The sequence below is a fragment of the Nesoenas mayeri genome (assembly GCF_963082525.1).
Source record: "Nesoenas mayeri genome assembly, chromosome: 27".
Classification (NCBI taxonomy): Eukaryota; Metazoa; Chordata; class Aves; order Columbiformes; family Columbidae; genus Nesoenas; species Nesoenas mayeri.
In genome coordinates this window covers 2,234,441-2,249,198 of record NC_137555.1, presented here as the reverse complement: position 1 = coordinate 2,249,198, position 14,758 = coordinate 2,234,441, and the positions used below count along the sequence as shown (strand labels likewise).

Sequence of the window (14,758 nt, the reverse complement as noted above, 5' to 3'; positions counted from 1 at the left end):
CGGTGTTTTTTAAATGTTTCTGAGTGATTTAAGAAAAAAAAAAGAACGTTTTAATTTTAAAAGGATGGATTTTATGACTGATTTTTTATGACATTATCTGGGTCTTTTTTGCGGGTTCGGTTGTTGTCGTGAGGTTCTCGAAGGGTTTTATTTGTTCGAGCAACATATGAATGGATCAGATCCTTTGATTTTATGCTTTTTTATATGTTCGGGGCAGATGGAAGAGAAATACCACGATATAAGCGCCGCGAAGAAAGTCGCAATAACAAGGGAGAGCGGCTTTCTGCTTTATTGTCTTGCGTTAGGACTATTTTGGCCGTTGTTGTTGGTAAACCCCAGAAAATATACATCTTTCTCCTTTAAAGTTCTAATTCAAGGCATGAATGTGTGAGTTCTGAAGGGACTTAGGGACTGCGGTAAAAAATCGTTGTCATAGTAACAGAAAGGGAAATAGGCCCGACTCACCTGGGACTTTAACTTACTGCAAAAGCGGGTTTTTTTTTTTAAGGAAAGCACTCAGCAAGCGAAATAAATAAAGAAATTGCTCTTTGTATTCTAAATCAGTCCTTCCACTATTTATTTTTACTTCTATCCAAGTCTTTTTCCTTCTAAATCCATCCAAAAGCATCTGAGGAATTATTTTCAGTTGTAATTGTTGCGGCGAAACCCGTTTTGTCTGACAAATGGAAATGAAAAGAATCGCAGAAAATCTTTTCACTTGCGATGGGGGATGCCAAAAATGTCTGAATTTTGGAGACGGGCTTGTTTTGGTTTTCATGCAAACAACTGTAGTTTTTCATGTAGTTTCTTTCCCTAAACTAAACCCATCGTCATGAGGAAATCTCATCAGCTTCTTCAGGGAGCTGCATTTGTTTCTGTGGGTTTTAATACGTTCTAAGGAGTTTCAAGGCTTATCTGCCTCAGAGTCAGTTTTTGTAGTTGTTACAATATTATCCTTCTATATTGCGTTCATGGAAAATCCCTTCGGACAGCAAAAAGAGCTTGTGTGCAAGGGAGAGATAAAGAAAGGGACTAAAATGGGGTGGTCAAACACACAGGGAGGAAACTGGTGTAAATGGGAGTGAATCTGGTGTTTACAGTCATCATGGTTGTACTTTACCTGATTTTTAACTTCATTTTTTAGGGTTTGCTTTTGTTATGCTTCTATTTTAGTAAGTTCTTACAGTCCTGATCTACTGATACACTATTGTGTAAATCACTATGCTATATGCTTTAAAATAGGATGCACCAACCCGTGTTTTGTTTAATAGGAGTGACATGTTCTTTCTCTTTCCAGATTCTTCTTAAAATTTTTTCTCAAGTGCAATCAGAATTGTTTGAAAACAGCAGGAAACCCAAGAGATATGAGACGGTTCCAGGTAAGCCTTATAAGGCTCAGCATTAAGCTGTCTTTTTCCCCTCTCCTCTCTCCTACATTGTTCATAATAAATATGACGACAGTATCTGATAAGCCATATCAGATATTGTTAAAGTTTTTTTTCCATTTGTTGTGTTTAAACCTTTCCCCTCCCTCCTTTTTTCCCGTCTTTTTTCCACTGTGAATCCCCAAGGGGTTGTGATGTTCTGTACCAACCAGCAGTGGATATTTGATTTGACACCCTCGGGCAAAGCTCTCGCACATCCAGCTGCCCACAGCGGGGATCGCGCTGGTGATACTCAGATGCCTCCCAAGCTTTCAAAGTATCTCTGTACGTGGTACACAAGCAGCCTCCTCATTTCCCTCCACTCTTTCCATCTCTTTTGCCGTTTAACTCTCTCGTGCCATTCCTTTTTTTTCTAAAAAAAAATGAAGGCAAAATAGCGTTGGTCACTTTAAGACTTTAAGCAAAGCAAACAAGCCCCATGGGATGGTGACCCAGCTGCTTTGCAGTGAAATCTGCCACTGGTTTCATCAGCGCTGGCGCTGATGGATTGTGAATTCCAGCTTGGAAAAACACAGAAGGAGGTGAAGTGTGGCCGTGGTGAGGAGAGAGGCAGGCCCAGGCTCCCATCTTTCATTCCCTACGCTTTTAAGCAATTATCTTTAATAAATCAGTGTTTTACCTGCAGCTCAGCCCTCCCAACCATGTAAACTCACCCTGTTTATGGCCTGGATTTGGGAGAATGCAGGAGGAAGGTGATGCCCAAACTAACCCTCATGGGATTGAGGGTCTGGAGAAAGGATCCAAGTTGGCAGTTGGGGTCTGGCTTCTTCCCTTCAGCCAGTTCACAGTCACCTCACTACCCGCTCATCCAGACCACACTCCCTCAGTTTAGCTGTGGGGATGCTGTGGGAGACTGTGTCAAATGACTCAAGTCAAGGTAGATCACGTCCACCGCTCTGCCATCACCCATCCATCTTGTTATGTCCTCATAGAAGTCAATGAGGTTGGTCAAGCACGACTTCCCCTTGGTGAAGCCATGTTAACTGCCCCTAATGACCCTCTTTGTACCCTATTTGTACCTCTGTTTTGCTGCAGAACCAAATATATCCATTTTCAGTTTGTCAGCTTTCCAGGAGACATGAAGATCCTCATTTTTATGGTGCATCTTACTGGGTTCTTCCGTAACAACAGTTACTCATGGCTGGAAAAGCGTCAAGTTAATGCTTCTGATTAGAGATGGGTGTGAAGCCCCAGTCTGGGCTGGGTTTGGTTGACAGCCAAAGTTCCAGGGCGTTGGGATCCAGTCTCTGAGCCTCAGCCTCACTTCTACATATAAGATTTGGATTTTTAAAAATTATAATTACAATATATTAAACTAAATTAAATGTTAGCTTTCACTTACATCACACTTATTTAAAAGAAGAGGTAGATGGGGAGAAAAGGGGATTGAAGGTTACATTAACACTGCATTGTAAATTTAATACAGCTCCAGATGCCTGAAGAGGGTTTTTTTTATTTAGTATAATTCTTTAGTTTGGAGAGCAACACCAGCTGCTTTGTGATCACATTAACTATGGGAAATTTGCTATGATATTAAGTAGAACATCAAAGATACAATGAAAATCTCTTTTTTACAATCACATACAAAGGTTGTCTTCTGTTGAAAACTGGGTTATACCTCAGAAGTTAAAGGATATGTGATAATGATTTTATTTGGTTTATTTCCCCCAGTAATAACATAATTTTATTGCGAATCACTCACTACTCCAGTGTCTGTCAGTGGCTAAAGCAGGGAAAGAGAGTCTTTCTAGAACTAATGGTTTTTTTCATGGTTACTTGATGGCTGCCCAAATGCGTATGTAGATTGCGTAATATGTCATTGTGAATTTAACTGAAGCAAATATTGATTATTTATCAATTACAATATTTCTGAATCGAGGTTGTCATGGAAAGCTCGAACAAAAAGCATGTTAAAATCATAGTGCTGACTGTTGGAGTTCAGCTAGTCTGCAAATCTGAGTTTACATAGATATTGTCATTACTGTCATTGCTATATTCTCAGGGAATGATTCTCCCAGGAACAGAATGTTTTTAAAAAATGATGCCCTCCATTTAATGAGGACTTCACGAGGACTTGATTGAAGCCCAATGATACTTAACGGTAACGACTGGTGTGTAATGGGGGCCAATAATTCCGTGGCATTAAGATGAGGCACTTCAGCTCAAATGCTTCAGCTGAGATTTGGTGCTAACGCATTAGACTCCTGTTGACTGGGAATTTTGCTTCATCCACTCACACGCTGATTAAACAGATCCTACAATGCTGCGCACGAGAGAACGGTGCAAGGCAGCAGAACGTCGATACTAACAGTGGGTGTCTGAACCAATGCTTTTTTAGAAGCAACAAGAGGAAGGTCAGCAATTGGCCTCAGTTTTCAGCAGAAATGGTGACATGTAGTGTTTCCTGGCTGGTGTCCCCCTCTAGGTGCTCTAGGGAGACAGAGAAAGGCAAAATAACAAGGTGTGTCCCTGGGGAGATTCCTGCCTGAGCTCAGAGTGGTTGGATCGGTTCATCACCAGGTTGAGAATTCCCCCAGCCAGCCTCTGTGCAGCTCTGAAGGATCCGTGTCGTTCAGGAGAAAGGAAAATGGGTGAGAGTGTGAGTTAGGAATGTAGACTGGAAGAAGCGAAAAGGGATAGCGAGAATAAAACATAACTGGTCTAAATCAAAATCCTTTTCAGGCTGGTGATGAAAAAAGGTGCTAGAGCCCCATTTTGGGTGTGGATAGAAATTGGTGAACTGTTGTTAAAGAGGTGAATACCACATGGACTAATGTCATTATGGGAGATTCATGTCCTGGCTATAGGTTGTGAAGCAAATGCAACTGGTATCAGCAGAGTCTAGAGCTGTTACTAGTTGGCAGATTTCTCCATCGAATAAAGGTGACGTTATTTTAGATTCTATATGAGTAAGGGAAGGACTGACTACAACTGCAAAAGAAAAAACACTCAAGGAGCTTAATGTGTTCAGATCTTTAGACCAAATAGCCATTGTGACGGTGAGTTGCCAGAGTTGTGTGTTGTCTATCAAAAACAAAGCACAGATGAGATTCTCCCACGTCTCAGGTAAGCTTTGCCAGTAGAAACAAGGATGCATTGGTACCAATGTACTCCACTGATTTCTTCTTGAAATGGGAACAGATGCAGAAATGGATCATTAAGGTGATGAGGGAGTGGACAAATGCTTGGCTCAAATATTTTAGTGATATGCACTGAGAAGGGACATGACTGCAGTCTAAAAATATCCTGAGGTAGATTGGAATGGGGAATAGTAATTGTAAAGCTAGTGTTAAGTATTAACTGACTAAGAATAAATTTAGGCAGTAAACCATAAGTTCCCTAATCATCAGGACAAGCAGGCTATAAAACAAGAGGAGTACCAAAGGCAAAGGACAATTTTATAAAAGTAGCTGCATGGTTTGGTTGTATGTAACAGCGGGAGATGAGATGACAGCGACCAGGAATTATCTCCTACCCAAAATGAAGGCGACGTGCACAGAATCCCAGAATGTCAGGGATTGGAAGGGACCTGGAAAGCTCACCCAGTGCAATCCCCCCATGGAGCAGGAAGGTGTCCAGGCGGGTTGGAACGTCTGCAGAGAAAGAGACTCCACAACCTGGGGTTGTTCCTACCCAGATGCAAGACTCTACACTTGCCCTTGTTCTATTTCATTAAATCTTTCCTTGCATGCTTTTTTCTGGTAGTTACAGTTTCCTCAGGATCTCAGAGAGGATTTCCCAAAAAATCCAATGGAAGTTCTGAGCAGAGGGAGGCTGCTGGCGTTGTTCATATTGTTTATCTTATTCCTAATCCAACTATGAAGCAAACATTATATTCTAGCATCTACTTCCGTATTACTCGCTCTACCAAAATATCTATTGACATCAATGGCTCCGGAGCCCTGTCCGAGTGAAGCCAGCAGGATGAGGCCTGACATATTTTCTTCCACCCAGCTGGAAAATAATAATAATGATACTAATTTTTTAAATCCTCATAGTAGTTATTCTTTTGAAAAGTTAAAATAACATGATACTGTGACTAGAGAGTTATAAGGGAAAGTGCATCAGGAATGTAATATTGTTTCCAGATGTACAATGTCATAAAGAATTTTTTCCACACTTGGAATGGTAACAGGAATTTTTTGAGAGAGATCATTTACACGGTGATGAGATGTGTTACATGTAAGTAAATGCCTGTATGCCTGGAATGTTTGTACCATATGTCTAAATAGGTGTCTATGAGTGATACGGCTTCTATATAGATGATGATGTGGATTTACTTGCATGTATGTGATTTGAAGAGAACCATACTTTAGAATATAGAAATACTGATATAATATATAGAGTGGGGGTGGAAGTTGTAGTACCCAGGTAAAGGTTTGTAAAGAAATAGAACACCTTGAACTGTGCCGGGAAGGGAAAGAGCAGCTCGGAGAACCCGAGTCTAACGTGCTAAAGACAGTTTGTCTGAATGTCATGGAAGGTGAACCCGCCTGGTTTTTGTGCAGGGATTACATTACAGAAACCCACCTGGGAAACAAAACATAATGTGCAGCTACAACACACGCATTTCTTCAGTACTGCTGGAGAATCGTTGGTTTATGTCTGTGGCTTCATAACTAATAACAAGACCCTTGCAGATTAGCAGAGAGAATCTTAAGAGCTGCCAAAACTTCTGCTTAGAGGCCTGTAACTCCCTCACTATTCTAGAGGTGGAACCTGCCCTCGGATGGATGAAGGAATAGCACATTGACCTATTTCTTGCTTGATTGTTGTCCTCTAGAACTTGACAGAGGTGACGGGTTGATCCAGCTGTTGGGTGGCTCAAAATCATTAGTCTTTATGCTGCCTGTGTCAAATTTGCCCTCAGCTACAATTAACAGAACCCACGGCCTACCTGACATATTTTGATGTTCTCAGATCGTTCCCTTAGGATTACATTTTGCATTAACTACTGATTTTAGGGAAAAGATCATCAACTGAATAAGCATAGAAGCCAAATTATCATACCCATCAGATTGGGAAAAGAAAAGCACCCCAAAATAATTTGTCAGTAATTTGCCGCTGCTATGGACAAATCTGAGAACTTAAATCTCCAAGGAAGTTTGCACATCACCTTTCACTGGCACAAAATAGAGGTTAAAAAAAAGATGCCCAAACTGTTTTATGATGTTAGGAGAACAAGTGTTATCGATAAATACACGTTCAGAAGGGTATTGGCAAAAATGCATAGAAATGGTTAACAAGGTAATGGTAAGAAACGTTGACCTTGATTTGTTTAGCTAAGATGTAAAGATTTTTGAAGGTCAAAGGTGTTCTTGTGTAGTGTTTTGGAGTCTAACTGTGTCTGACCCTCTAACATTAAGCTGCTGTGGCCTGCAGTTTTGAAGAGTGAAGCAAAGCAGGGGGAAGGAGAGAAGGGGGAGAGTGCAGGAAATGGAGTGAGGTGTTTCAGGAAGTTGTCAGGAGTTGACTGATTGATTCCAGATGGAAAGGGTCACCCGTCCTGACCCAGGACATACTCACTGGGGGAAAGCAGTTGGCTTGTGAAAGGGAAGGGCCTGGGAGTTAGAGACCATCGTGGAATGTGCATTCCTCTTCCTTTTATCCATAAAACATTGGGGTTTAGTCTTTGGTATAAAACAATTCCATTGTCATCTCCATCAGGTTCAGAATGGCTGGAGCAAAGTGAGGACGTTCAGTAGTTTTCATGTCTGTAATCTCAAGCATTCATAGTGCACATCATTGCTAATGAGTTGGCCAGCAGTGTCGTGGCAAAGACGACAAAGGTCTCTGCTGAATTTCAACAGTACCTTAGAGATTTCTTCAAATGAGCTTCACAACTTGGAGAAGGTTCTGGTCCAGATCTCAACTTTGCATTTTGTCCAGTCCCCAAGAACACTGTATTTATTTACCCTCGGTCCCAGCCTGTGAAATACCAAGTGGCTTTGACCCTCCTGTGATGAATGGGAGAGGTAAATAAGAATGGAGCTGCTCATGGAGAGAGGTCTGGAAGTGCATCTTCCATTCCTGTGGGATCAGGGAGCAGAGGATGCTCAGCACTTGTCCCCTGAACACAGGGCTGGTTCTTGTTGTTTCTCAAGGAACAGGATCTTGACAATTTCTGAAATGTTGCTCTTGTATTGAGCACAACACACCCCGCCGGTTATTCAAACAGGGAACGCGTGTGTACTTGAAGTCTGCGTCTATTATAAAGATCTCATTGAAGAGCATGTGGGTGTGTGTTTATCACATACGTACCTTGTGTATGTGAGGTCAGATATGTATATATTATATAGTGTAACTGTATATATATGATATACTTTTTATTTACATTTGGTTACAATTTAAACACTTGTCGTAAATATTTCAGACACTGGAATAATTCAGGTCTATTCCCCTGTTGCCATAGTGTGCTCCGCGCTGGCCAGCCAGAGATGAAAATTTATTTCCATTGTTTAACGGAAAATAATGAAGTGCATCTGAGTGGGTTCAGCTATGTCATGCGGGAAATGTTCACTTTGGACAGGAGTCTCACTCCACCCAAATGTGCAATGATGAAATCAGTTGGCACACAAAAGCAACACATTTTGTGACAGGAATGCTTGAGAAGTATAAGAGTACAGTATGACAAGAGCCTTTTGGAATGAATTAAACTTGTCTTAAGAAAGAAAGGATTCTTTAAGCTAGCATAATCCTGTAGGAGGGCAGGGTTTTCTTGCTATATGCTGAATATAGTTTCATCAACAGTTGGAGCTTGGCATTCTCTTATTAGGACAGCTGTATCTGTGAAAATCCATGAACATGTCCAGGGGCAGATTCTCCATAGCTGTGAATTACTGTAGCTGAGTGGAGTTAAGCTAATTTACACCAACTGATAGTTGAAACCTTAAAGTTTCAATAAGATGCATCGTCTTTCAGTAGTTAAAAAGCAGTTTGCTCATTTTTTTTTTCCTGAGAGTTTGTGGTTTAAATGCACAATATATTTCTGGATTTATAGGGCTTACAGGTTTGGATATTGTATTGTAAAGGGAAAACTAAGTGGGATTAATTAACCTATACAGTTCTTTCCTCTAAGAATTCATATGCTCTTGGAGCCCAGCAACATGAGTCATGGAGGCAAAGGTTTCAAAACTGCTGCTTGATCTGGGCTCCTCAGGCTCAGATGATTTTCAAGAGGCACTAAGCACACGTATGTCAAAAGCCAGACGTGATATGAGGTACCGCTTTCACATAGTTAGAGTTTCCATTTCAGTAATGGAGAGCTGCATTTTGCAAGCAGATGCAGATCTGCATGTGCATGGTACAGCAGATGGCTCTGGATCTGTGTGTTTGTACGAGATGCAGGGTCGCCGTGGTGCTGTGCAGCCTGCCCTCCTGCTCGGGATCACAGACATCAGCCCCGCACAGCGCATCTAGGAAACTACACTTAGGGCCATCTGCAGCAGATAGTTCATTATCCAGTAAGAACTTTATACGGCCCTTAGGATGCTATGTTAAATGGAATTAACACATAGAATAAAGGCTAACAATATTTTCTCCCCTTCTTATTCAGGAGTAAACCCTGCAGGGCGTGATGCCATTTTGCAAGCAGAACGGAGGGTTAACTAAAGTGAATAATTAATACTTAAGTGGAATTTCAAAGTAAATCGTTTACCTGCCTATTTTTTCTTCTCTTTCTAAATACCCAGGTTGTGCTATCGACAACAGTGAATGTGGATGGGCATGTGCTGGCGGTGTCTGACAACATGTTTGTCCACAACAATTCCAAGCATGGACGGAGAGCAAGGAGACTCGACCCCTCAGAAGGTAGGAGATTTGTGTGAAGAACAGTATGCAAACGAATGCAAAAGCATATTACCCATTCTTCAGTTTCTGTTTGTTTTCAGGAGGGAAAGAGCTAAGGGGCAACTACAGAACCTCAGGGGGTTTGGAGAAGGAAGAGGCAGGAAAACAGGGTCTACTGTACTCAAAATTTGATCCCCTTGACATCTAAGAGACTGGCTGCCCCACCACCCCCGCAATTTGTTAATTAGTTTGTACTGAAAAGACGAAAAAATAGAAACACGAAGTATTATGTACATTTCAGCCTCTCATTCAGATGGGATAGATTTGATTTCAGGCAAATTAGGCAACCTGACATCTTAGTTAAACAGAACTGTTGCAGCACAAGATGTGTATGAAAAAGTGTCACCAGTTCCCTTAAACAAACTATGCGCGAAGCGTAACAATGCACAGAAGGAAAGTGACACTAATTGATTTTAGTTTGTTTGGCTAAGCGAGACTCATGGCCATCTACAGGGATGGGTTTTGGACTATATTAAAGCAATTACGAATACTTGTATCTGTTCAGCTTCAAACCGGTTGGCCCCTCCTTTCCCTCTTCCCGTGCATTCATTACCACGGCATTCCACCTCTCACACAAACAGTACCCAAAATTGCTAGAAAATGCTATCTGCGTCTCCTTTTCCCTCCCCTGCAGCTAGTGAAAGTGAGAAGAGCTGCTGATGTTAGTAGAAAAGACAAGCAAGGATATTATTTCATTATAATGTTTTGCTGCCCCACTTCTTAACTGTGCCCTATATCAACCTAAAAGAAGAATTAATGAACTGGAAGAAAATGATTGAATCAGTAAAGAATTCCGAGTGGTGTTAATTCTCCCCCAGCGGGCAGTGAAATGGTAGAAGGAAAATCCCAGGATTCCTAGGCTAGGAAGCCATCCAGTTTTTCCTTGACTGATTGGATGTGATTGACTGGCTGTTCAAAGGAGTCTCGTGTTTTTGGAGCGCTGCCAAAGTTCCCCTCCACCTCTGACCCTGTCAACATTGGGAATGGAGTGATGGATTGACTTTGGTTATGGCCTGGAAACCATATTGGGTTCCTGATGGGATGTATAGTCCAGAGGCCTTGAACATATGGAAGAGAGGAAAAAAAAATTGTACTCTATAAAATCAAGAAAATCATTAGAAATTGTCTCCTGATAGGAATTGGAGGAAACCTTTGAAATTTGCTATCTTTTTTACCTATTGATAAACTTAATAAATCTTAATCTACCTCTTTCCATAGGGTTTAGATTTGTTTGATCGTATGATAATGAGGGGGGAGTTAACAGCCTCTGCACAATCATTTAGGCGTTTCATTTTTACACCCACTACAGTTGGCCTAATAGGCTTTAATGACACAACGTTAAGTGCCAGTAACGAATAGGCAAGTAATTAACACTAGCAAGGCAGAAAACATGCTTTTTATTTATTTATTTATCTATTTATTGGGCTTGGTGGGATGACGCAGCAGCCTTCATGGGTCAGTGGCCAGAGGGGACTCGTCCCAGGTCTTTGTCAGCTCTGGTGAATTCACAATTCACGCCGGCCGTGAAGCTGCGGGAACACCAGGACTGGACAGGTGAAGCTACAGGTCACATCAGGATGACTTACGACTCCTTCATGTGCACAGAAGTTGTTTGCACCCATGTGTTGCGAGGGTTTCCACACAGTATTGTGAACAATCTCAAAGCTGCGTGGGGAGAAAAGCCCATAACGTGGTGCTCTGATGTCCTTTTTGTCTTGTTTAGCCACACCGTGCATCAAAGCGATCAGCCCAAGCGAGGGCTGGACTACAGGGGGAGCGATGGTGATCATTATTGGAGACAACTTCTTCGATGGGCTGCAAGTTGTGTTTGGAACCATGCTTGTATGGAGTGAGGTAGGTAGAGATTCCTCCCTGAAGCTCTTCTAAGGCAAGTGGAGGTGGGGACAGTGTTAATTGCCATTTCAACAATGGTACAAAAGTGGTGGCATGGAAGACAGGCCATGCGAACCTGTGTGAAGGAAATTCACGGAACACGTTTAGTCTGTGGAACTCCTTTCTCTGTGGTATTATTGAGGCCAACAGCTTGGTAATATCCAGAACAGAATATTGTAGGCACCTGGAGACAGGTAAAAGTAAAGAAATAAAGCCAGGGTTAGAGTTTGGGAAGGAGAAAGAATTCCCTTTGGGTCTAGAAATAAGCTGGCAAATAACCAATGGGCATAACCAGCACAATTTTCCTGACTAAAATTTATCCTAAAATGGGTCTTCCCCTTCTGGAGGCAAGAAACTAGACCAGAGGCATCACTTGCCTGATCTATAGTGTCTTCAGGAATAACCAACGCATTTACTCATGAAACATGTTTGGAGAGTGTAAAGTGGATGCGGGGGGAATAACGCGGAGATAATCGTGCCTCTCCTTTTATTATTTCCCAGCTTATCACGCCTCACGCCATTCGAGTTCAGACACCTCCACGTCACATTCCCGGAGTGGTAGAAGTGACATTATCGTACAAATCCAAACAGTTCTGCAAAGGTGCACCGGGCAGGTTTATTTACACAGGTAGGTGATGGTGATTTACTCTGGAGGAGCTGAAACTCAGAGCCTCTTTGTTTTGGTAACACGTATTGACGACTCTCAGCTTTATCAATGTATTTATTTAGTCTCCTGCTGTTTGGAGGCCGCTCTGGTACTTGTGGCATTTGAACATGTGAGGAGGTAACTTGACTGTTGTGCAGAGGTGTTGAAGGACGACTGTTCCTACACGTTAATACTTTTTCCCGATTGTTGTGGTATGGATCTGCCTCTAGGTACATTGAGCGTACAGGAATATGATGGCATTGTTCTACATACCGGAAAATGTTTTATTTATAACCATATTTATTTTACATTTCCCTAAATGGACATGTGCTCTTGGTACCTGTGCTGAAAAGGTTTAGGGATGGAGCGATACAGAGATGAGTAATAGAAATGGGCATTCCTCTAGGAAGAAAAGTCATCTTCTTATTATAAAAACTGGTTTAAGTGCAAGACTTACTTGTACCATCTAGGGCGGACGTGAGTCCGCCTGCAGCACAGCTTTTTGCCATGTTAATTAGAGAGCTTCCACAAAAAAGGACATGAAGTGGATGTCGGAGCCAGCAGAAGAAAGTTAAATATACTATCCCTGTTTTCCTGCTGTTATTGGCATAGGGATATCTGTGAGCATTCTGAGGGGCGAGTGGGTGCTTACTGCCATATGTTACAAAACAGCGTTTCACAGAAGACACCGAGCTGTTAGAGCGAGGGTAGAACAGACAACTTTTCAATCTGTCTGTTCAGGAACCTGCAGTTCTCCCACCATGGCAGGCAAAATGATAAACACAGCTATTAGGTGGAGGCTCACCTGTGTAATCAATTCCCCAGGTTGTTGGTGCTAAGAGTGATAAAAACAACTTCTAAGCTAGGAAAATAACATGGTGGCATTTTTTTTTCTTTCCGCGGCATCAGAAAACCGTGGCCCTGCTGTGCCGTATTCCACCCCTACGTTTTCCTCAGACCGTCCCCAGCAAGTTTTGAGCCTTTTGACCAATTTCTGTCAGTTTTGATCAGAAAGGCAGGAGCATCACAGATGCACTTTTGGGAAAAAGGAAAGTGGTGAGAGATCGGAATGAACCCTGCACTGAAAGAAAGGATGAAGAGCTCAGCCACATTCTCAGCCAGTAGAGACGCCACCAGAAAACAGCCTTAGGAAACCAGGTTGTCTAAATGCCCCTCTCCACAGAATGTGTGCGTGTCCATAGCTCTCTGTGAAACATACTCAGCAGCACCACAGAAATGCAGCTATTTGTTGGCTAGAGTGCAGCAGACGATCATATCAAATAATGAAGAGGAAAGTTTAATAGATTTTATGATTATTGGTAAGGTAGTCCTGTGCATCATAATGAAAACCTGTGGTTTTTTTTCATGCTAATTGAAATTTATTATTTTTGTGATACTTTTAGTACCTTCTATTGCAATATATTCCTCTGAGCTGTCACCAAGTTTATAGAAAACAAATCAGAGAGTGCAGTAGGCTTGGAGACACAAAGAAGACCACTTTGCTCTTGAATTGTATGTAGTTGCAATTATATAGTAAATGAGGATTTCTCCTCTAAATAGCTCCCCTTTCCCTTCAGCCAGCGCTTGGCAAAAACCTGAGAAATGCAGAGACATTAACATCAAGCCCGGGAGACTGAAAAGTGTGAAATCCTGCAAACTAAAAGCACGGGAAGATGTAGTTCTGTCAGAACTGATAACAGCAGCAACAACCATCAGGGTCATGTTAGATTAAGCCCTTCATAATTATTAAGTGCTGAGATACAACCACAGATGAAAAGCACGAAGGGTCAAGTCATATGAAAAATACTGCGTAGCTGCCTATAGGTACCTCACAGGTGTAACAAGAATAATTATTGCTATAAAACCAGAGCTCAGCGGGGGCCTCACCGCATCTGACATGGGTGACCAGTTACAGAACGACACGTGTTTCCATTTTATACGAGACATCGCCGCAGTACAGTGGAGAGAGATTAACCACCTACTTGTGGTTATACAGGGAAGCTGGAGATAGGGAGACAGATCTCTCAGGTTCTAGTAATGTATTTTAATCACCAATACCCTTGTAAAACATGGAACAGATAAACAAGGATCTTATTTAGTATTGTGGGTGGCTGCTTGTGCCCTAAATATTAAGACAGAGCGTAGCAAAAATCGAGAGAAATAGCTTGGTATATATCATTGGCAGTTGCTGAACCAACTTACCTACTTTAGTAGTTATCTCTAGACTTAAAGCAAGAGATAAGAAGTCTATTTTTAAATCAACCACAACTAAACATTTAGTCCCCGTCTGTACCTTAATCTGGTGAGAATAAAGGTTACACATACATCTCCATGTTCTGAATTACTTAAAGAAAAGTCAGCTGTTCCTAGAACAGTGAGACATTTGTTCTCTGCTCCTGATCTAGCAGTAGCCTCATATTCCGCCTTTAATACTACACAGATTCAAACTCTGCCACTGTAAGCAGTTGCATTATAGTTCCCTTGACTTTAATAATGCTTACATCAATTTACGCCAGCTGAGGATATGTCTCGTAGGCTTTCATATCTTCAGCTGGATCACAGCTCTGCATTTACTTTGTCAGAGAGATGCTAACCTGGAAATGTGTATATCAGGGAGATTTTGAACATAATTTTCCTTGCTGAGCAGAAATCCTCCAGGGGTTGACTTGTCAGAGCAACGCAATATAAAATAATCTGTAGGATATGTTGGGCTCCCGGGTCGTGCTGTATCAGTGTCTGTGCCAGCTGCCACGGATAGGAGGGTCTGGTTTGCTAAAGCTTGTAAGTAGATTTGAGAAGGTGGGAAACGACATTTATGAGCATGCAGTGAGCTCTACAAACTGGAAGAGAGAGTTTGCTTGGGCAGAACACAACTGATGGGCACAAAGAGATCACGGAGAACAGCTCCTGCCCCTACTTTAGCCTC

At 41.9% G+C, this 14,758-nt stretch overlaps 1 protein-coding gene across 1 annotated transcript in view; it reads left to right on the top strand.

The window, feature by feature from the left end:
• The window catches only part of EBF2 (EBF transcription factor 2), a gene marked incomplete at its 3' end in the record, with an annotated part of 116,330 nt that overhangs the window by 87,336 nt on the left and 14,236 nt on the right, over positions 1-14,758 (top strand). Inside the window, exons 7-10 of the mRNA XM_080360393.1 lie at positions 1,298-1,379; positions 9,137-9,254; positions 11,017-11,147; positions 11,688-11,814. Of these exons, the coding sequence (XP_080216519.1) occupies positions 1,298-1,379; positions 9,137-9,254; positions 11,017-11,147; positions 11,688-11,814 (458 nt within the window). The remainder of the gene's footprint in view (positions 1-1,297; positions 1,380-9,136; positions 9,255-11,016; positions 11,148-11,687; positions 11,815-14,758) is intronic.